Raw genomic sequence first — 23,962 nt, forward strand, 5'->3', positions numbered from 1 at the left:
TTGTTGATAGTAGACAAATGATAATTCCATTTATGGATAAGATATGAGTTGCACCATTGAAGTGAAAAACAAAAAAGTTGTTTGATTACTAGAAAATATGAGCAATTATAAAATAAACTGTGGAACACATCCATTTGTTTGATATGAATTATGTTTTTAGTTTTAAATTATAAACTATGAGATTATAAATTATAATCAATTAAGGTTATAATCTGATTATGCTTGAGTACCTTAGCTGAAAACTGAATATAAACTAATATGTATTGTTTGATTAAAATAAAAAGATTGTTTTTTATATAGTAAATTACAGAAAATGGTATGAGGATATTTGTTTATGTTATGATTATTTTGGTTGCTTTTACATTTTTTAATATTTATCATCATATATTTTTACTATAAATTTTTAATATTGCATAACAAAAGCTAAAAAAATATATTAAAATAAAATACAATACAAAAACCAATATCAATATTAAAAAAAAGTATAACACACAAATAAATAGAAGTTGTTAAACTTTAATTATATAATTCACACAAAAATAATATAAAAATGTCAAGTTTTATATAAAAGTTTTAATAATCTCATCTTAGTTGAATATCGAACATGTGTTCAGAAAATATATTATCCATGTTTTGAACAAGATCATCATCATATCATTAGTAACATCATCATCAACATTTAGTATATCACCATAATGATTATCAACAATTTTAAACTCAAGATCTGATATACTATTTTGTCTAATAAAATTATATATTGTCATTGTAGTAATAACTAGTTGGACTTCAGTAGAATATTTAAATTTGGGCACGCGATGAAAAGTATAAATCTATTCTTCGAACCATTGAATATTCTTTCTATGATATCACTCACATTTATATGGCTCTAAGTATGCAGGGGTGTTGGATAACTAACATCTACCAAATAATATTTACCCGACAAACAATTAAAGATATGAAGAGAAATTAGAACCCAATAATATTAGTGGGATTATAAATAGTATTATTTAAAAAAGGAGGAGAGAAATAAAGTTATGGAGTTTGGTGGTGATGATCTGAAGAATTATGATGTTTGGTGAAAAAGTAAAAAATGAGGGGAGATATAAAGTTATGATTGGATAAAATGAGAAGTAAAAAAATTTAAAAAAAATAAGCTAATGAAAAATAAATCAACTCATAATTTTGGAGCTTCTACTTTTAATTTATTTCTTAAAAAAACTGAATTTATAATTTTATTTGATTAACAAATATACATAGTTTATATTTTCAACTTATTTTACAAAAAAAAAAAAAAAATTAAAGAAAATAAGTCATACTGCACTTAATAACAATAAATGAGTTGCACGGATCAAGATTATCAAAAATATATTTGCTCAATAATGGTTTGAAGAAGAATCTAGCTTTACTGTGCTGAGTCAACGAAGTAGCAACAGAAGCACACATAAACACGGCGTTAACGAATCTATAAGGAACATCGATCAAAAAGCCAAATAAAGCAACGGAAAAAATAGACGCCGTTTAAATACCATTAAAAAGAGTCAATACCAGTCAAAGACACATATACCCCAACACAACACAACACACACACTCTCTTTATAAATCAAAAACCAAAAGCAACGAACGAAAACAAAAAATTCGTGTCATTTCGTGAAAACCTGAAATTCACGAAACAACGATTCCGACAAAACCCAACAACGAATAAAAAACCTGTTGGATTCCTATGGCGGAACTGGAACACTGCATCAAGGAAAATGAAAAAGAGGAAGAGATTGTGAAGGAACGAGTCAGTGACTCACCGCTTATTACTGAGTCGAATCATGGCGAGTTAGATAGTTTCAGTACTCATCATGAAGTGGGGCCCAATTTAGAAACCCTAGTTGTTGTTTTACCTTCTTCTTCTTCTTCTGTCTTGCTTGATCGTAGTGATGGTACGACAGCGTTTTATTTGTTCGTTATGGTTCGGTTTATGTTTTACTTTATGTGTCTTAGTTTTTTGTGTGTTGATAACGCAGATTTGCAAGGAAGAGTTAAAATTGATAACGCTGGCGAAGCAGAGAATAAGGTTAGGGTATTTATTACTATTATTTTTTTAATAATTTTTTGGTTCAATTTTTTTATTTAAAAAACTATTTTCTATTGAAAATCTTAGTACATAATTCATTAAACAATTGGTCAACAAACAGGGCGTTGGTCTAGTCTACTGAGGTGAGACCCCCTTAATCCTAAAAGGATTAAAAGGTAAATTGGCTCGATTCCTGCGAGGGAGGAGCAGTCACGCACTACGAAATGAATTAATTCTTTACTTATAGGATCCTAGGTAGTACAAAAAATAATTGGTCATGTTGTGTATAAGGTTTTGTTAGATCCAGATATAGTACAGGGCCAAAAGAAATGTTCGATCACTATAATAATACTTGTTGGGAGGTACAAATATATAAAAGAAAGTAGTTCATAACTCGTAGAGACTCAGGAGATATACTTGGTTAACACAAAAAATATATCATTTATTAATTACATTACTTCAGAACACTTTGCCATATGATAAAAGTTTATTCTAGGCATTTGATAGAAAAATTCTATTTATTTCTACGGTTTTCTGATAAGGAGCTAGAAAGACATTATAAAGTTAAGTATTTAATACACTGAGAAATTCTATTTTTTTATTTCCCTCTTTAGTTCCTTATCCTCAACCCTTGGGGTTGATATTGTTATTGCTGTTATTATCACCGAGTGATGAATTTCAGACCTTGTTTTGTGTATGAATTGTGAGGTTGTCTTGGAAACTAAGGTATTTAAGATATTGAGAGTTGATGGTGTATTTATTTTTCGAAGGGACTTGTCTTTTTTTGTGTCCTTAGCAAGACTCTTTGTTTTTTAATATTTCACTCACAACCTCAGGCACTGTCTATCATAGATATTCCAATATTGCTCAAGTTAATACAAAGGTAGCACTCGGCGCTTGCACAAAAAAGTAACATCCATTTGAAACTAAAATGCCTCACTTTCTAACCCTCTTGTTGTGTTTGTTCTATTTATAAAATATGTTTTGTACCGTTTTAGCACATCTACCAAACGCTACAATAGGGATCCTAGAACCGGTTCGAATTTGGGTTTTTGAATGTAATCCTTCTGAAATCTGAATAATGAGATGCTTGTTGTTCGTATGAGTTATTGATTGGAGATGTACAAGTTGAGAACTCAAGTTGCATTAAGCAATTAGTTACTATTTACTTGTTTGCTTTCTTGATGAACAATGCTTAGCATGATTAATATTTGTGTCTTCAAATTAAGCTTAGGAAAGTTGCATGTTCTGCACATGCTACATATATTTCGTTCTTGTTAGCACTGAAGTACACTATTTAATGCTCAGCAGCCAGTTGGACCTACTGATGAACAAATTATTGTAGAAGAAGTTGAGGCACCTCAAGTATCTACAGAAAATCAACCTCGGGTCGTTGTGTGTTCAAGTCCGTTGTCTGAACTTTCACCAACTTCTATTGCACAGTCTTTATCGTCTGCCGCTAGTCCAACTTTACCAGAACAGAGGCTCTTACCTCCTAAGGTCAATAGTGCACATATGACACAAGTTGAAAGAAAAACTCCTAAAGGTGGCAAAACCTCGCCTTCTGTTTCTGCTGCAAGGACATCTGCGCCGGATGGATACAACTGGCGTAAGTATGGCCAGAAGCAAGTGAAGAGTCCTACAGGTTCTAGAAGCTATTACAGGTGCACCCATTCAGATTGTTCTGCAAAGAAGATTGAATTCTGTGACCATTCAGGTCAGGTGATATCGGTTGTTTATAAAAGTCAACATAGCCATGATCCACCGCAGAAGACTAATTTCGGTAGGGAAAGTAAGTTCTTGCCTTCCAGTGAAGCCTTTGTAGAAAACAGTGTTCCGGAGCAGCCTATTGTAGTTGTAAATGATTCTGGTCCATCCTCTTCATCAAGAGAACCTAAACAAGAAGTACCTTGTAGTGCTGGTGCTGATAAGAAACAACAAAACTCATCTAACAGTGAGAATGGTAAAGTTATTTTGAAGGGGGAAGACGCTAATGAATTTGAGCTGAAAAGAAGGCAAGTTTGTGTATGAATTCAATTCAGTTGCAACAAAATTTAGACAATAAGAACTTTTGCTTCTAATTGTGGCAGGATCTAATGGTTTAATGTTCTTTAATTTAATTTGATAACCAGAATGAAGATAGATGATTTAACAAGCTTGGAGACACCAGTAAAACCTGGAAAGAAACCCAAGCTTGTTGTACATACGGCAGCGGATGTGGGGATATCAGGTGATGGATACCGATGGCGCAAGTATGGACAAAAAATGGTGAAGGGGAATCCACATCCCAGGTGCATGCCTACATATTTCTAACTTTTTTCTTTTCAGTTTTGTTGTTAATGTGGATGTGGATTCTATACTTTTGACTTGCAAATCAGTATCTCTGAATGAAAATGTTTAAACTTGAGTTGTATTTAGATTTAATGGATGTATAAATAAAAAAATACAAATGAGATTATAGAATCTGATAATCAGCTGCAAGATGTAGGTTAGTTGAGTGAGGTAATGACTTAAGGGGGGCTATAACATCAGAAGCACAAGCAGAAGTAGCCTATGCCTATAACAATTAAATAATCAAAACAATTGGCATATGTCACCTACAGAAGTAATGCTTCACTATCGTTAATGTTCTATATGTGGCTTCATGTTGAGTTTAAACAATTAAGGGAGTAATTTGAAATTGATATAACTTTTCTAGGACAAAAATGGTTTTTTACTCAAATAATATTATTGTTTAAGTGAAATCCATTTGCAGTTAGTAGTATGCACAATCGAGGGTCATTGTATGTGTCTTTACTTGACATATAACACTAGCTCTTTCCAATAAACTAACTTTTGGAGAGAAAATAGTTTTTCGTAGTCTTGATAATATTAAAAGATGCCTTGAAGAAGATTTTGTGTCTGAAGCATATCATCATGGTCATGTCCCCACCCTTCTTCGTGTTGTCACTGAAATAGTCGAGGTTGAGCATGTTTCAGGTAGGGTAGTCTATGGCCGTAAGTAGTGAAGATTAAATAACATCTGGCTTCTATCAGATGCTTGTATGGACTTAAAAGAATGCACTGAATTTTTTCTTGTGAAAGTTTATAACTTCCTTTATTAGGTTGTAAAGTTTTTAGTTTGATGGTTATATGCTACTATTGCAACTCTGCAAGACACAGAATTTATATAACATAGTACCAAGTATTTATTGTTTCTAGATGTATATTCTCTCCTATGGGTGCATTAAATGATGCTAGGATCATATAATTTATAGCTGTGGATGCATTTTTTTGCGAGGCTTATATGCTAGAAACTACTGTCAGCAACTCCTACATATATTTGCTTTTATTGTTCAAAACCACCTTGATACAAAACATAAAACATCTATCAAATATTTTTTGCATGCATATGTTGTATTTCTATAATTTATGGTAGAGAAAATAAGTGGTTGATTTATAAGTCATTGGTCCCTTTGATGATTATAAGTTGCATTGTTGGTGGTGTATTCCTTTTCTTCTGTGCTTCGCTGAGATGAAGCAACAATTCTCTAAAATTTGTTTTCGAAAAATTTAAATGCCTCCTTTTTATTTGTTTTGCCTCCCTTATGCTTTTCTTTAATTTGGCTTCGGAAATCTTTGGCCGACCCCACTTAGTGAGACTAACGCTTGGTTGTTGTTGTTAGCTTACTGAAATCTCTTCCTTTCCTGCTTATCCATGGCATGAATTTTCAGAAACTACTACAGATGCACTTCTGCTGGATGTCCTGTTCGAAAGCATATTGAGACTGCTCGAGATAACTCAAACGCAGCCATCATAACATACAAGGGAGTACATGACCATGACATGCCTGTGCCCAAGAAACGACACGGCCCTCCATGTGCACCACTCGTGGCTGCTGCAGCACCTGCTTCAATGAACAATTTGAAGTCCACGAAAACTGACTCACTACAAAATCAGAAAACTTCTACCCGATGGTCAGTTGACACAGAAGGAGAATTAACCGGGGAAGCCTTGGACCTTGGCGGTGAGAAAGCAATAGAGTCGGCTCGAACTCTTCTGAGCATAGGCTTTGAAATTAAACCTTGCTGAATGCATCTATCAGAACACATGCAGTTGTATCTAATATATATTTATTTAAGGTCTCATGTTATCTTAGTTGCCTGTCATGTTCTTCCTTCTTCTTTGATCATTTTTATGCCTTGTAGATTTTTAGTGAAACATTTCATGTATATTTGCTTGTACACGCCTTCAACTTATCTGAAACAGTTTGTAGTAGTGGAGTGAATATAGAATTGATTAGTATCATTTTATGATAAAACATGATGACGATATTGTTCGATCTATTTAGCTGACCCTACCAAGTGGGATTAAGGCATGGTTACTGTTGTCAAAGGCAATAGATAAAATGTGTGATCCAAGTTGTTGGTTTACGCTCCAGAAGATATACATTATTTTTGATTGGTATACAAGGATGGTGTATTATTATTGAGTCACTAAGAAAGAGCACCACTACAACAATCAAAGGTAAGATGTAATTATCTAATACATAAATAGAGTCTAACCAAGATAAATAACAAAAGGTAGAGAACTCTCTTTGTATAGGAAATAGAACAAAAGAAACAATCAACCATCACCACCATCATGAAATGAAAACATCATAGTTATAGCACCTACAAAATCCGAAAATGACACATGCAAACATTAAACAAAAAGAAAGGTTAGCAATAATTATAAACATATCAATACTTGTAGCAAAAGCTCAACTACCTTGGATTGGTGATACAAGAAGTCAAAAACAACAAAGGAGTTTTTAATTGTGGGATTAGTTGCATGAATCAAATGTCATAATTGTCTTCTATCAGAAGAGTAAGTTTAGCATTAGAATATTTTTCAACATTACTCTTACACCTCATTTTCTACATTCTTGTTCAACAACTTTCTTTCATGGGAAATAAAAGGGTGCCTCAATGCACAAGTCTTTCACCTAGTGGGGTTTGGGAAGATAGAAGTACACAATCTTATCATTTTAAGCAAATAAAGTCAATAAACACAATTTATAACATATCAATATGATATCGTTTGATTCATGTAACTAACTTCACCTAACGGATTAAAGTTTGATTGTTGATTTGTCTTTTTTATCAGTAAAATCGAGATCTAGAGTAACTTGTTAGAAAATAAGATATAGGAATACCTGCTTTTTTCTGACATGTCAATTTACTGTTATCATAACTCATAACACTTGAGAGTTTATTTCAAGGATCTATACCCGTTAAATATAAAAATATAGGCATTCAACAAAATGAATGACTTATACTAAGATTAATTGAACAACTTTTCATATATGGACATTATCTTGCCAGAACGAGTAATCAACAGAGATTTCAAGCAAAAATAGTGTAAGCTATCTTAAATAAAGTGATTTATCATTGACGACAATGCTCACTATAAAAGCTAAATATCAATCAAATGATGACTAGATTAAACAGTAGAAGAATGTCATCCCATGAAACATTTACAATGAAAAACATGAATCATCTCCGATACTCAAGAAACAAGCTCTACAAAAAATAAAGAAAAAATTAACACGCATGACTCTTTTATCCTTTAATATGCAATAAAATAACATTTTCATCATTTAAAATAAAATTAAAAAATAAGCAGAGTATCCTTATTAAAAAAACAGATGGGTGATAAATATGACCTAGACATTCATCCTCTAGCAGTGTACATATGTTGGGCCGTCCAAAACCCAATGAATCCACAACCATACTGACAAGTCCAACAGAAGTACTAAACTTTCCATTAAATTTAAAGACTATGTTCCCTAAATGGAAAGGAATTGGTACCATTTTTAATCGAGAAAAAAAATGTATATACTAATAATATAATAGTTTTTTGTACTATCATTATATCATTTATCATTTATTTTAAATAATCAACATCAATGAATGATATACTGATTATTTACTCCTATTTATGTGGTATGTATCTCTTTCCTACTAGGGCTTTAACCATAACATTAGTATTTTCATTGTTGTGCTTATGCCTTCCAAACCCATCTTCTCATATTCCTCCACTCACTTCACCATGCAGGACACTTCCTACCTTCTGGTTTTAGAAAAAAAAACTAGCTTCCCTTAAACCATGGAATGCAAAATATCTCTTAAATATATCATATACTAGAAGCTTCCATGGAAGCTCGTTTTGGAGAATTTTTAACAGGATGGTATAGAAGTTGGCTCATTTATCTACCGTCAACTAATAGCATGGCTCTCAACCACGTTCACCATCATCACCTATCAAACATCCTACATTATAGTTACTTCCTTTGATGATATAGATGAGTGACAAATCTAAGATTAGAGAATAAGGTGTGTAATATAAGTTAAAAATTAAAATAATAAATATTATATATATATATATATATATATATAAATAAATAAGTGAAAACATTAATTTCAAAATCATAAAATTTAAATATAATTAATCAAATAAATTAAACATTCAATATAAATTAATGTCAAAGTTCTTGAATATTTCTTGCTCAATATTAGTTACTAGACATTGGTTTATCAATGCATCTCTCATTCAATTATGAAACTTATTTTCACAATCTTCATAACTAAACATTCTCTTCATATAGTTATTATGACAACAACTAAAATCATTACAAAGAAAATAGAATATAATAGAAATAAAGCTGATTAGAAACAATAAAATTATAAATTATAAAGATTCAAAAGACCAAATAGAAATAATGAACCAAACATAGAATAAATACAATGAAACAACATTTGAAGACAATGAATAGAAACACTGAAATGAAACAATATTAAACATATAATGGAAACAATGAAACAACAATAATGAAATAAAAAATATAAAGGCAAATATCTTTATTTGAAAGCATTGAATATAAACAATAAAATTTTAACAATGAAATAGAAACACCGTTAAGATAATGGGAAAATGAAATGCATAATAGAAACAATGAAATGGAAAACAATGAATGACTATATAAAAAACCAACCAGTTAAGAAATGAAACAGATTTCGAAAACAATGGAACAACATTTGAAGGCAAGACTTGGCGAGTATAAGAAACAAAAACTTTCATATTTGTGTGTTATTCAAAGTTTTAACTTCTAATATATACTAATTAATGAAGTATCATCATATGCATCATGCTAGAATTATAGTTTAACCAAGCCATGAATTGGATCGTGATCAAAGCAGTTGGGCATCGTGACCGTGCCACTTCTTGAGTCACGACCAATCCAATTGTTCAAACCGACCGTGCTAGGAAGTAGGCCATGACCGAGTGAAATTCAGTTTGACAGTGTCATATATTGGGTCATGACCGAGAAAGTGGATCATGCGCATCAACCATGATGCATCATTTATCTAGGCCTTGGCGCATCAGGACAACTAATCTGACTGAGACTTGGCGCATCAGGACAACCAATCTGACTGAGACTTGGCGCATCAAACAAGGCATCTTGCGCATCATCTGACTGTGTCTTGGCGCACCAAATCCAGCATGGGCGCATCAGTCTGACCGTGTCTTGGCACACCAAATCCAGCATGGGCACATCAGTTTTGTTTGGCTTGGGACATTTTGATGATGCTTCTAGAAAGATGAGATTTTAGTAGAGCACTTTATTTTAGAATGTGTTTAATTAGGAATTAGTTAAGTTTGTTAAGTTGTTAGGATTATTTTTCTGTTATTAGAAGGGTTTCTTAAGACCCAAGCAAACTACTATAAGTACAAATTGTGTATTCCATATTCAATCATTAATAAAATAACATCCATATTCATTCTTCCAATGATTTCAAATTCCTTTATGGTATCAGAGCTCTCACATTAAGAGCTCTGCTACAAACCCATCTTTTTTCCTTGATTTTCTTGATTTCCTTGATATACTTCTTCTATTTCTCTTGAATTACATCATGGCTGACTCAGAATCAGATGAAGTCCAACAAGTTCTTCCTCAACTACACACTGATCAATCACAAAATCTATACTATCTTCACCCAGGAGAGAACCCATGAATGATGCTTGTGTTACCACCTTTGAATGGGAACAATTATGATTCATGGCATAGGTCCATGAGAAGAACCTTACTTTCGAAAAACAAATTCAAATTCGTTAATGGTGTGATAAAGATGTCTCATCAGGATGATCCAACCTTTGATGTATGGGAGAGATGAAACACCATGATAATCTCTTAGATAACAAGGTCACTCTCACAACATATCTCTTAGAGCATAGTGTACATAGATAATGCCTAAGAACTTTGGGAAGACCTTAAGGAAAGATTCTCAAAGGGTAATTACTTCAGAATGTCTAATGTACTCCAAGAGATGCATTCTATAAGGCAAGGAGACAAAAGCATATCTACATACTTCACTGATATAAAGAGACTATGGGATGAACTTGACTCTTTGAAACCTTTTCCCACATGTACATGTCGCAATAAGTGCACTTGTGAGTTCTTGAAGACATTCAAGAAATGCAGAGAAACATAATATGTCATATGTTTTCTCAAAGGATTAGCAGACCAATACGACAACATCAAATCTCAAATATTGTTCATGGAGCTTGTGCCAGCCATAAAGAAAGTTTTTGCATTGGTCATTCAAAAAGAAGGAGTAGTCGATGGAGATAACAAGTCTGTTATCAACAGTATAAAGTCAAGGCAAAATTGGAAGATTCAACCCAACAAGAATTTCAACATAAACAAATTTGAAGGCAAGATCAAAGATGGTAAAGCACAACCCAATAGCACAACAAAAAACGATCTTGGTAGAGGATATGGTGGACAGAATAACAACAAGGTATGCACCTTTTGTGGAAGAGAAAGGCAAACATTGGATGCATGTTACTTTAAGCACGAATTTTCTCCAAATTTCAAGTTCAAACCAATGACCACTACCAATTTTGTAAACAATATAACAAGACAAGATCCTAATCCAGAGACAGAAAGAGCCACACCACCTGATTCCTGCCAAGAAGAACAATGAGCATTATGTTTCAACCCTGAGCATAACATAAACCAAATTGCAGCAGATCAGGACAACAACAATGTTATATCGGGTATTTCTCTTAATTCTTGTTGCTTGACTCAGAGGCCACTGATCACATTACAAATAATATGTCAAACTTCACTAGCTATCATTCCATTAAACCAATAATTGTTTAATTACCAAATGACTCCAAAATCATCTCAAAAATCATATGAACAATGACCCTTTCTGATAATTTAGTATTAAAAATGCTCTTTACATGCCTAATTTCAAGTACAACTTGATCTTTATTCACAAACTAGCTTGCTCTAACTAGTGCAAGCTTGTTTTTCATAAATCCTTTTACTCTATTTAGGATATGACTTCCTTGAAGATGATTGGTCATGCTGAAGTCTATAATCACCTCTACATTCTCAAGGGGCGCACGGTTATGCTAAAAATAATTCTCTACATTTTGTTAACACATTACACCATCACACTATTTCTTGTTTTGATCTCTGGCATTTTAGATTAGGGCATTCATCATATTTTGTATTGAACCACATGCATAAATCTACACCTTATGTGAAGTTTGATCCAAATAAAGTTTGTGATTTTTGTCATCTTCCAAAACAATCAAAGTTACCTTTTCCTATTAGTGATTCTAAGCCTAAACAAGTCTTTGATCTTGTCCATATGGATATATGGAGACCACTAGGTGTTCCCTCAATCCATGGACACAAATATTTCTTGATTGTGGTGGATAATTATAGTAGGCATACTTTGATTTATCTTATGACTTCTAAGGCTGAAACCAAAAAGCTTGTTCAAGATTTCACTAAATTTGCTTCTGTTCAACATAATATCATAATTAAAATGATTAGGAAAGATAATGGAATTGAATTTACAATTCCTAACTTTTATACTCAAGAAGGGATCCTCCACCAAACTTCTTGTGTTGAAACTCCACAACAAAATTCTGTTATGGAGAGAAAAGATAGACATATCTTGAATGTCACCAGGTCCCTTCTCTTCCATTTTTACCTTCCAAAAAGCTTTTAGGGGTATGCAATTAGGCATAATGTCTTTCTAATCAATAGATTACCTAGTAGAGTCATTGGAATGAAATCTCCCTTAGAAGTTCTGACCAGTAAGCAGCGTGAGTTACAAAACCTTAAAGTATTTGGTAGTCTTTGCTATACATCCACTTTAACTCAAAATAGATCTAAGTTGGATCCCCGTGCCAAAAGATCCTTGTTCCTTGGGTATAAGCTAGGAACAAAAGGGTTTGTTCTCTTTAACATAAGTACTAGAGAAATTTACATCTCTAGAAATGTAGTTTTCTATGAACATAATTTCCCTACAAACTCTACCCACCACTCAGAAACTAGATCACCGACCTTACTCAAACCATTCCCTTTTCCTACATTATGATAATGTTCCAAATCCTACCACCCATAATGAACAAGCCCTCACCATTCAACCTGATAATCAACACCCTAGTACAGACCATCTTGAGATTTTAGACAACAACCAACCTACAACACCAACTCCTAGTCCAAGGAGATCCCAGAGAATCTCCAACCCACCCACATACCTCAAGGACTTTCATTGCAGCCTCTTCACCTCATCCCCTATTAATCCCATTCCCAAAATCAAACATCCCTTACACATAGTGTTATCTTACAAATCTATCCCTACCACTCAATTATCACATTGTCTATCCATTATTACACACGATGAACCCTAAACCTATAACCAAGTTGTTAAGTCCAAAGATTGGATTCAAGCTATGCATACTGAGTTACTAGCCTTACAACAAAACAACACTTAGACCCTAATGACCCATCCTCCTGATAAAAGGGCCATTGGCTGCAAATGGGTATACAAACTAAAATATAACTTAGATGGCAGCATAGAAAGATATAAGGTCAGATTAGTGGCCAAAGGCTATACACAGACAGAAGGCTTAGACTACTTTGATACTTTTGCTCCAATTGTCAAACTCACCACAATCAGGCTACTTCTTGCACTCGGTTCATGCCAAGGTTGGTCATTACAAGAACTACATGTCAACAATGCATTTCTCCATGGTGATCTTGATGAAAAGGTATATATGACCTTACCTCAGGGAGTTGTCTGCTCCATTCCAAATCAGGTATGTGAACTTAATAAATCACTATATGGGTTGAAATAGGAAAGCATACAATAATTTGCCAAATTATCCTATTCCCTACTCTATGGGATACAAGCAATCCCAACATGATCACTCCTTTTTACTAAGAACCACCAATCAAAATTTACTATCCTTTTAATATGTGTTGATGATTTAATACTTGGTGGCATTGACAATGGTGAAATCACTAAAGTTAAACAACTACTTCACCAACAATTCAAAATCAAGGATCTTGGTTCTCTCAAGTACTTCCTTGGATTAGAAGTTTCATACTCAAACAGAGGTATTTCTCTATGTCAAATAAAATATGCACTTGATCTATTATTTGACATTGGTTTTTTATTGTCCAAACCTGTTCCAACTCCTATGATCGAAAGCCCACACTTACACCAACTTGACAGTGCACCTTACCATAACCCTGAACTTTATAGACAATTGGTTAGGAGATTACTTTACCTAACCAATATCAGGCCTGACTTGAGCTTTGCTATTCAACATTTGAGCCAATTCATGGCCAACCCAACCATAAACCATCATAAAGTCATGACAAGGGTGCTTCGATACATCAAAGGTTCCCATGGCCAAGGCTTACTATATCCTAACACTTCCATTTTACACTTAAAAGGATATAGTGATTCGGATTGGGCAACTTACCTAGAGACAAGAAAGTCTATCTCTAAATATTGTATGTTTTTAGGTGACTCACTGATTTCATGGAAATCCAAGAAACAAAACAATGTTTCAAGGTCTTCTTCTGAGGTCGAGTATCGTGCCTTGGCTATTGCTTTTTGTGAAGTTCAATGGCTCACTTACTTATTTGATGATTTTTGCATTTTTACAAACAACCCTCTCTTCTATTTTGTGATAATGATTCAGCTAAGTACATTGCTGCAAAATTTTTTTTTCATGAAAGAACCAAGCACATCAAGATTAATTGCTACATCGTTCATGAATGCATCCAATAGAAACTCTTTCATCTCTCACCTATTAGAACCAATGATCAAGTTGCTAATATTCTCACAAAAGCATTGGAACCAAACATATTTCATAATCTGATTTCCAAGTTGGGAGTTCACAATATGCACTCTCCAGCTTGAGAGGGTAATGAAGTATCATCATATGCACCACGCCAAAATTATAGTTTAAGCTAGGAATTGGGTCGCGATCAAAGCAGTTGGGCATCGTGATTGTGCCACTACTTGAGTCACGACCAAGCCAATTGTTCAAACTGACCGTGCCAGGAAGTAGGCCATGACCGAGTGAAATTAAGTTCTGACAGTGCCAGATATTGGGTCATGACCGAGAAAATGGACCATGCGCATGAGCCATGATGCACCATTTGTCCAGGCCTTGGCGCATCAGGCCAACCAATCTGACCAAGACTTGGCACATCAAACAAGGCATCTTGGCGCATCATCTGACTGTGTCTTGGCGCACCAAATCCAGCATAGGCGCATCAGTCTAATCGTGTCTTGGTGCACTAAATCCAGCTTGAGCGCATCAGTTTTGTTTGGCTTGGGACATTTTGATGATGCTTCTAGAAAATGGGATTGTAATAGAGCACTTTATTTTAGCATGTATGTAATTAGGAATTAGTTAAGTTTGTTAAGTTGTTAGGATTATTTTTCTATTATTAGAAGGGTTTCTTAAGACCCAAGCAAGCTACTATAAGTACAAGTTGTGCATTCCATATTCAATCATCAATCAAATAACATTCATATTCATTCTTCCAATAATTTCAAATTCCTTTACTAATCTTTCTTTTTTCAGGGTAGTTTTTTTATGTAGGTAATATATAATTTTTTTTTAAAAATGTGATAATTTATAATATTATGGATTAAAAATATATATAATTTAAAAAAAAATCAGGGTGTGCATATATCCACACCCTCACCATAATGTGGCAACGTCCTTATATAGATTCAGATGATTGGTTGTTCTAAGCTGAATAGTATTTTAATTTATTCAAGTAGCCTTATTGCAAGGCCTTGAACTAGTTGCCTATTCCATGAAAGGAGATGCATTAAGTTGGTATAAATAGATTTTCATACTAATCAACATACTAGTTGGGAGGATTCCACTAAAGCGTTAATGGTGCCCTTTTGGACATTCAATTTTTGCAAACCCACAGACAAAATTGTATAAATTAAGAGAGACTATTATACTGACTGATAATCAACTCAAGTTTGAAAGGCTTTCTAACCATATTGTTGGTGTAACGCCAAAAATACTATTTAATTGTTTTTTATCCAATTTTAATCTAGAAGTTTAAGGTGAATTAGCTATTCAACAACATTTTCATTCATTCGTGTAATTGGATTGACTAAGTTAGTGTGAGATAAAATTGCAGCTGTTACGGTCTCAACCAACTAGTTTCCTAGACGAATGACTACAACATTGACAATTAAATGATTGACAGTGGCCCAAATACACGAGCACAATGCGGAAGGATTATGTTACAAGGATGAGAAATATAATTGTGAGTTACAACAAAACGAAACTTTTTTAATCTTGGGTATTTCTCTTATGGTTTGATTCAAACCTATAAGAAGGATCACTAGAGACGACTACGCAGAGAACTATAAAAACCCTATTGAACATACCCCTAATGCACTCGTACCAAAGAGAACCATGTATCAGGTGACTATGGTTGAAACATCAGATATTTAGTCTCCACAGTTTAACTTGAAATTTTATGGCAGACACTTTCTTCCATTGAAATGGAGCATATGCAACTTGATAAAGATAAATAAAAAAGTCTCTTAATAAGACAATCCAAACACAATGAGGGGTTAGCCAATTAATGGAAAAGTGAAAAACATGTTTGAACTATACATGACATGCCCTTAGATTCCTAGTTACTATCATGTTTATGTCAAGTGTTCAAATATTCTAAAATGGGTTCCAAACATAAAAAGCACAAGCATGTCAATGTCAAAATCCATTACATATCTGCCAACAATTGAACTCAACAATAAAATTATGAACAGTGAGTGCATTGCATTCTCTGTGGAAGGCCTACACAATAGTTAGTTGGCTTAATGTTTAATTTACAAAGAAGCATATGAAGTGTACAACTGGAAAATTTGTATAATTGTTTTTAAACTTACATTGGAAAAGTTTAATTAAAATATACTCATAAGTGAATAATACAAACATGTATATTAAGAGAGTTGCTAAACATGCAAATTTAGTGTGCATCATCTGCAGTAAAGTCAGGCTCATGAGGCTTCTGTAATTTCGCTAACTCCTTGGCAATCTTAGCATTATTCCGATTGCGATGTACACCACGAAGAGCGTTAGCTGCAAATCTTGAGGCCAAGAAGGTTGCACCGATACTGTATGAACCACCACTGCCATTATTGAGAGTTCCTTTTGACTCCCTGGATTCTTCTATTCGATGAAGTTCCGCAGTTTTCCTTTTAGTATAACGACGCCATGCTGCTTGAATAAAGCATGCACCCCAAGTCCTCCATTGTTGGGAGTAAAATCTGAAGGTGTGTTGAACCTGTCTACTGTGAAGGCGCCTAAATTGACTGGCAACAAATTTTAACTCATCGGCAATTAAAGCAAATCCCTCAACCTCTGTTAAAGCCTTAACAGTTCGAGTAGAAGATGGAAGGTTAGCCCCAGATTTGGGATCCAGTGCCCATGTTAAAAGCTCCTCACCGCAGATGTCAGCCTCTTTCAGAAAACTGCGATTAAAAAATCCACTCCTCCCACCATCTGTGGTAACACTCTCAAGGCGACCACGTATGATGAAAAGCATCTCATCGACTGGATCTCCTTCCCGAACAATGTAAGTACTCTCTGTAAACAGACATGGCTTCAGTCTCTCGCATATGGCGTCTAGCAATCTCTCATCCATACTCTCAAATAGTGGGACCTTCAAATCAGAGAAAAGTTAATAAATAAACAAATTCATAAGTTCAGCACCAATTGTGAGTTAATCTATGAGGGATAACAAGTTTGAAAGATCTCATAGAAGACATTGCCTGATTAGAGGCATAGAATGATTTCATTACCTAGTTGTAATACCATAGGCATGTGACAATGAACTAATTAACCACATGTGAATTCCTTAAGTTAAGAGTCATTTTTGTTGAGTTTTGCTAATTTTCAAGTGTTTGATATCTTACCCTTCTCACTAAAGCTAAACAGAGGTGACGCTTAATGTCTCTTCGGAGATCCTTTGGTAGACTCTGAACCAAACTTTCTTCATCTACACCACGTGTTGCTAACCACTTATATTGATCATATCGTCTCACACGTTCTCTAAGCTCTGTTGGGAGCAAGCGATGATGCATCCACTGTTCTGAATCATGCCTTTTGACTCTCATCTCCTCAAGCCTAATGGTAAGAGACTGAAGATAAGTCTGTAATCATATAAAAAGAACCTCGGTATCAGTTACAAATAATCTGCTCTTCATTCTTGTGAACATAAACTTCGAAAGCTGTTAAAAAACCAGTATATGATAAGAAGAAACAATATTTAGAAAAGTAGCAAAATAACATTCAATGCTCCCTCCTTGGTATGTGCACATGTGAATGCGCATTTTCTCTAAATCCTTCACGGAGAACCATCTTAGACCTTTCTTAGCATAAATAAAATCTAGCAACAATAGCATTCATCTTAAACTACACATGTTTTGGACAATGAAAAAGATAAATGGCAGCAAATCAATTTTCCACAATGTAATGTATAGCAGATCATATGTCAAGTCCACACGCTCTCATTCACAATATGTTATACTAATTGATCTTAATTATACCTGCATGTTACCAATCAGAAGTGCAAAGAGGATAAGGCCGGATATGGCTAGCGAGATTGAAAAGATAACCTCTCCAGGATAGGTGCTAGTTTGAAGTCCCTGGCCAAGTGTACTGCAATGTAGTAAATGAACAAAAGTAGGTATTGATGTATGACTAACCTTCGTAATCTACGTAATGGAAAAGAAAATGAAACATAGGAATATATGATATCATCTACACTAAATAGTTGAAAATGTAAAGCACACACTTTGGATGAATTCCCTACAAATTGAAACTTGAAAGCAGCCTCTCCGAAAAATACAAACTGTTCAAGCAAGTATTTACCTAAATAATTTAGGTCATAGAATGTTTGCACTATTGACAAATCAATGTTTTGTCAATGAACATAATTTATGATAGAACATTATGACGTCGTTCTATCCATGTAACCAGCTCCACCTAGTAGGATTAATGTTGGTTGTTGATGTTGTAATGTTTCCACTATAACAGATAAACATATATTCTATGTATATAAACTGCTAAGAATGTTCAAGGATTTGGAACCATACTGAGTTTACAGAAGAAAAAACAAATTTTTGAAAAGTAAAATGTAAGAGACCACAGTTTTTCCATCCAATTTGATTAACACCAATACAACAACAATTTGATTAACCATTGTGTTCTGTTCTGTCAAAAATTAATCTTCAGAAAGGCCATTTAGACTATAATTTTTTCCCTTTAGAGAGGTCTTCCACTTGCTCAAATTAGTAGGCTGAATTATTCTTACCGGAAAAGAATTATACATCTAATTTGACTAATCCCGACAAATACCAAAAAATATATTAATCCAAAAATGTACATACTTCTGCAGAAAATATACATTTTATAAAGTTTTGTTTTAATTTGTTTGACAATACATGATGAAAATTGCAAAAAGAAACGAAATTAACCACCTCAAATTCTGGAGCCCCCACCATAAACAGTAGCAGTACTTGGAGAAGAACTTCTTAGATGAAACAATACCAGATGACAAGGCTTGTTTGAATATTCCATATTCAAAAGGTGCATCAGGATTATCTGCAGAGCACTCAGACTTGAGAATATCTTCACTTTTATTCTGCCAGGCACTATAACCACTCATGTATTGGTTGCCACAATACAAGAAGTTTTTATTGCACACAGTGCCAATCAATTCTTTACAAGCCTTTTTCCAGCATGAGTCGTTGCGTTCAACAGCTAGCAAGTACCAAAATGATCCAACTATCTGCAAAGAATCATTGATCGAAAAGAAAAAATAAAAATTCCTGGCAGATTTGATACACTAAAGCTAGATAGAAAGAATATAATTACTCAAATAGAAGCATTTAGGTAAAATTAACAGAATTGATCACGCAAAAAAACTTACATGGCTGGCAAGCATGAATAAGAGCAAATAATTTGCAGCACCTGCCCATGCAGTTTCAGCAAAGACACCAGCTGTTCTCTTAAGTTCTGAAGTCAATGGTATCATCCGGAGGAATCTCGGAATGTATTGAAGTAAAATAATGAACAGCAAGGCCTGCTTTGTTGCTAGTACATCTGAACCTTTTGACCTCTGAAGAAATCTCCAAACCACAATCTGAATACAAGAATGGAGAAAGGGGAATAAAATAAAGGAAAACAGAAGAGTTGAGTATTATTTTACTAATGAAAATTACAATTGTATTAGGACAACTTTACTATTGATAAATGACCTCAATTACATATCATGAAAGTTTTCAAAGGAATGATAACTACATCGATCGAACTATGTGGGTTTGGCTACATTGATCAAATAACATCATAATGTCTTATCATAAATCAGGTCTATAGACAAATAATATAAAGCTAAATCATTTTTAATGGTTTCGCCTAAAGTTTTTCATGGTCTTCCTCTATCTATAACTACTAGGCTACCCTCCATATGATCTACTCTACTTATTGGAGCTTCTAAAGATCTGCTCTGCACATGACCAAACCACCTACGACTAGACTCTACCAACTTCTCTATAATAAGTGTTATCTCACATTTGTCTCTAATGCATTAGTTCTCTCTAATCTGCTCTATTACTGTATTTAATGTTTCTTCTTTGGGCCTTTGCTAAGGAGAAAATCTTGTTCTTCCTTTTTAGTTTTCTTCACTCTTTTTCGCACATACCACCTAGCCCTATAAGAAGGGAAAAAGGTCCTGTGCAGTGAGCTTGAGTGTAAAGTTAGAAAGTAAGGGTTTACCCACCCTTGATCACTTTAGCTACTAAAGGGAGGATAAACTTTTACTTGCTCACTTTATATTCAAGCTCGCTTTAGAGGAACCTTATCCAGCATTAAGAAAAATAATAATCATGCAGCATTAAGAAAAAGAGATTGACTCAAGTTAAACACAATCTTCTTGACCTGTGGTAATGGCAACACTGATAGGAAATCAATAATGAAATACCGCTGCAAGTATCGCTTGGCTATCTGTGGCGGATCTATCACAAGTTCACCCCGTCCAAAAACACGAGATGATGGAGCAATATAAGCAGTGCGAAATTGGAGAGCCATGTGTAGAAGATAGAAAGCATCGATAACAGTCCTCAAGGTGGTAACTATAATTGCCAACTTTTGGTCTATACCAAGACACATCAATGAATCATTTATGACAGGGAGATAAAAAAACAGTGGATCAACAGACACGGACAAAATACATGAGATAACAAAAAGCTTATTCCATAACAGCAAAAAATTGTCTTGAGGGTCAAATATTTTCTTTTCTGAAACTTTAAGATCTTCCGGGAACACTGCCCTAGATACCCCAGATGCAAGTGATCGACCGATAGACTTCAGTCCTTCAGATCCCTTTTTCATTCCCATTTTAAAAGACCTAGAGGTTATTGTGCTGCTTCCATGGCCACTATGGCTTAATTTATCGATACTGAATCTACATGATCTGATTCCAGCACCAGAAGGTGAAGATAGTCTAGAATCGAAATCATCCAACCTAGAAAGAAATGAAAGGAGTCCACAAAAAGATATCATATTCTATTGTTCTTCATATACTGTCGCAAAATAATTAGATAATTCATAACAGTAACATAAATATCCAAACTAGATCAGGCACATGGAGAAACTAGCATTTGTGGTTTTTGAAAATTGAAATCGACAACATTCTTGAAATTTCCGAAAATAGCAGGCTCTCTAGTTTCTACTTCTAACAATATTACAAGTGAGTGGCACTGGTCAATTTCCTATATATCTGCCTTACTGATCAGTATGCTGCAAGTGTATATCATATTTTGTTTATCACTGTAATGATTGTTAGAAGATAACAAATCATAGTTAATTGCAATAAACATCAAGGCATAGATAGTAATGTAAATTCTAAATTCATTTACTCTTCTATTGTCATCCACGTGTTCATTGTATCTGAACTGAAAATAATTGTCAGGTAAACAATTCCAAGGATTGTTCATACCGTCATAATATATGAAATCTGAATTGCATGTAAAATTTAAAGGTGATTTAATAATTGTACATTTCTTGAAAACATGATTGGAACCATAATTAAAACTGCAGTATCCATGAGAAAAGCATTGCTATGTTGCAAATACAGTAATGACTGCTTAAGTTCAATGAATATTTAAAAAGGGAATAAAATGTGGCCAAAGAACATACATATAAATATTACTATCTATCTTATCATTCATATCTATACAAGGGTAACCTTGCAATGAACTATAGTCGATACCTCACGAACTTTTCCCGCTGGCCATCCATGTATTGTGACTTGTAACCACAGTCAAACATCTTTCAACCAATGATCACATAGACACGAATGCATAACCTGCAGCCGAACAGAATAAAATTTAAAACAACCACCAATAGTGTTTAGATTACCCTTCAGCATAATAAGGTTCATGACAGATAGGAGTTCGTGTAATTTCCAACTAAATCGGGAAGAAAAAAACACAGTTTTTTAGAAACATATGCCCATACTGTGTCTCTTCAGACCTTAATACAATACAATCTAAACAACCTAAAGAGATATCTACTCTACAATAAAGATCGGTAGCAGCAGCGCCACTAAATTACAACCTCTCCCCAGTAGGTGAGGCTGATTACAAGGACTTTTTATGGACCAGAAATATGGTCTAGATCCAGCATCAACACCTGAACCATTACTAAAGGGTTCAAAGGCCACTGTTATACTATAAATACATGGTAAGACATTCAAGTAAAAAGGGGGTCCAGTGCACGAGGTCCCACCTAGTGGGATTTGGGTAGGGTAAACATTCTCAGCCCTACCATTCTAAAAGAAAAAACTATTTCCAGAATTTGAACTCGTAACCTCGAGATCACAAGACAGGCATCCTTCAATTACACTGAGGCTCACCCTCTCGGGTAATAGATTCAAGTATGCAATAAAATTCTTGACACTCAATCACTCATACATTTATTTTACCAACTTGACCATACCCACCCACTCTCAACTAGAGAGCCGACATGCATGGAGAAAGCCACCCTCAACTGCTACCCCAGATCGGACCAAGAAACTCGCCAAAGACCAGGGCAGAACAAGATCATTATGTTTCATTATAAACCATGTCTTCAAAACAAACCATTTAGATTACACCCTTTGACCACTGTGTCAAATTGTCTACCGCATCATTTGTCGTGGCCCTAATATTGAGGTTGTAGTGACATCCACAACCATATTACCTCAAAATTGTAGTATGATATTGAATCACAATGATGTGACTATACTAAGCTACTAGGCAACTACATTATATTGCATTTTAGCTGCATTCGAGCAACAACGGCCGCACTCTAGATCGCAACGACCACAATTACATTAATCGCAATTTAAAACGTTGTCTTGGACTATTGGACTATCTTTCATCTCTGCTTATTCTAAATTACCACCTCCTCCATATAATTTATCTCTTTTTTCTTAATCATCTCTCATCTTATATGTAAGCAACTAATCCATCCATTCGAGGTGTATGGTTACTCATTCCATCAAGTGTCACTCATGTGGATCAGAACTATCAGAACTTAATAGTATTTAGCATTGTAGTATACCTGGGATCCGGCGAAACCTTACACCAGTCCGATATAATTCAGAACAGAAAAATGAAAAGAAGTGAAGAAGAAAAGGGAGGAAGTTGGTAGAGGAAAACGGAAGAGAATGAAGAGAAATGATAATTTATAAAAATGAGAGTGACTGTGTTGCCTGCACGGAGTTCTACTGAATGCAATGGGATCCACTTCCAACAATTATATCCAACACCTATCACATCTACCAAACATGTCTCCAACAACTACTCTATTTAATAGTGTTCTTCTGGTCTACAACAATACATTTAGTGTCCATATAAGAGTTGAACTTTATATTGAAGAGAAGAGAAAGGAATATTTTCAGAATTATTAGGTAACTATATTTTATGGTTCTTTAAGTTTTCCATCTTTTTTCTTGTTTAAAAGTATAAGTACAAATTGTAAAGAGTATATATTAAAGTTAAAAAATTAATAATAATTAACTATTTTTTTTATCATAGCACATGCGTGACACAAATTATGAGACAACAGATATGCACCCTCTTAAAGATTTTACAGTTGAGTTCAAGAGAGAAGAAAATAAATAAAAGGTAAGAAATATAAGATGTCTTTCAAGCATTCTCTTTCTTTCTAGAACCCAACTTGTAAACAGAATCTTAGATAAATTTATTTGCGAGTTGGTTTTTTATGAGACAGTGGAGAGAATGAAAATATTTTGACAGCCATGAAATACACTTATAAGATAACTCCTAAGTCTTTACAAGAAGGCTTGCGGAGCCATAAAATATATAATGAGATGGTTCCAAAACCATGCATTTTACTTCATTCTTATTATTCAAAAGTCAACTTGCTTCAAACAGATCCCTAAGGTAAAGAACCATCTCAGTTGAATTTTATGACTCTAAATAAACTCGCAAATGTCCCCA

At 34.2% G+C, this 23,962-nt stretch overlaps 2 protein-coding genes across 6 annotated transcripts; one reads left to right on the forward strand and one right to left on the reverse strand.

Moving 5' to 3' along the window:
- LOC109328494 (probable WRKY transcription factor 32) lies at positions 1,563–6,355 on the forward strand. Of its 4 annotated transcripts, none has more exons than XM_019561983.1 (6): positions 1,563–1,877; positions 1,914–1,928; positions 2,013–2,062; positions 3,371–4,077; positions 4,195–4,353; positions 5,777–6,355. In XM_019561983.1, the coding sequence occupies exons 1-6, from the start codon at positions 1,721–1,723 to the stop codon at positions 6,132–6,134; spliced, it is 1,446 nt and encodes a 481-aa protein (XP_019417528.1). In that variant the 5' UTR covers positions 1,563–1,720; the 3' UTR covers positions 6,135–6,355. The 4 variants fall into 4 exon arrangements, with proteins under 4 accessions (XP_019417528.1, XP_019417529.1, XP_019417526.1 ...); XM_019561984.1 differs by having other exon boundaries at positions 3,374–4,077; XM_019561981.1 differs by having other exon boundaries at positions 1,563–1,928.
- LOC109327258 (probable cyclic nucleotide-gated ion channel 5) lies at positions 16,092–23,130 on the reverse strand. 2 transcript variants are annotated; one of them, XM_019560322.1, is made up of 9 exons: positions 23,061–23,130; positions 21,727–21,822; positions 20,394–20,979; positions 19,387–19,599; positions 18,935–19,245; positions 18,002–18,113; positions 17,369–17,605; positions 16,418–17,115; positions 16,092–16,277 (listed from the first exon to the last, which is right to left on the reverse strand). In XM_019560322.1, the coding sequence occupies exons 2-8, from the start codon at positions 21,783–21,785 to the stop codon at positions 16,420–16,422; spliced, it is 2,214 nt and encodes a 737-aa protein (XP_019415867.1). In that variant the 5' UTR covers positions 21,786–21,822; positions 23,061–23,130; the 3' UTR covers positions 16,092–16,277; positions 16,418–16,419. The 2 variants fall into 2 exon arrangements, with proteins under 2 accessions (XP_019415867.1, XP_019415866.1); XM_019560321.1 differs by lacking the exons at positions 16,092–16,277; positions 23,061–23,130 and adding an exon at positions 22,284–22,306 and having other exon boundaries at positions 16,420–17,115.

This window comes from Lupinus angustifolius, chromosome LG15 (assembly GCF_001865875.1).
Source record: "Lupinus angustifolius cultivar Tanjil chromosome LG15, LupAngTanjil_v1.0, whole genome shotgun sequence".
NCBI lineage: Eukaryota > Viridiplantae > Streptophyta > Magnoliopsida > Fabales > Fabaceae > Lupinus > Lupinus angustifolius.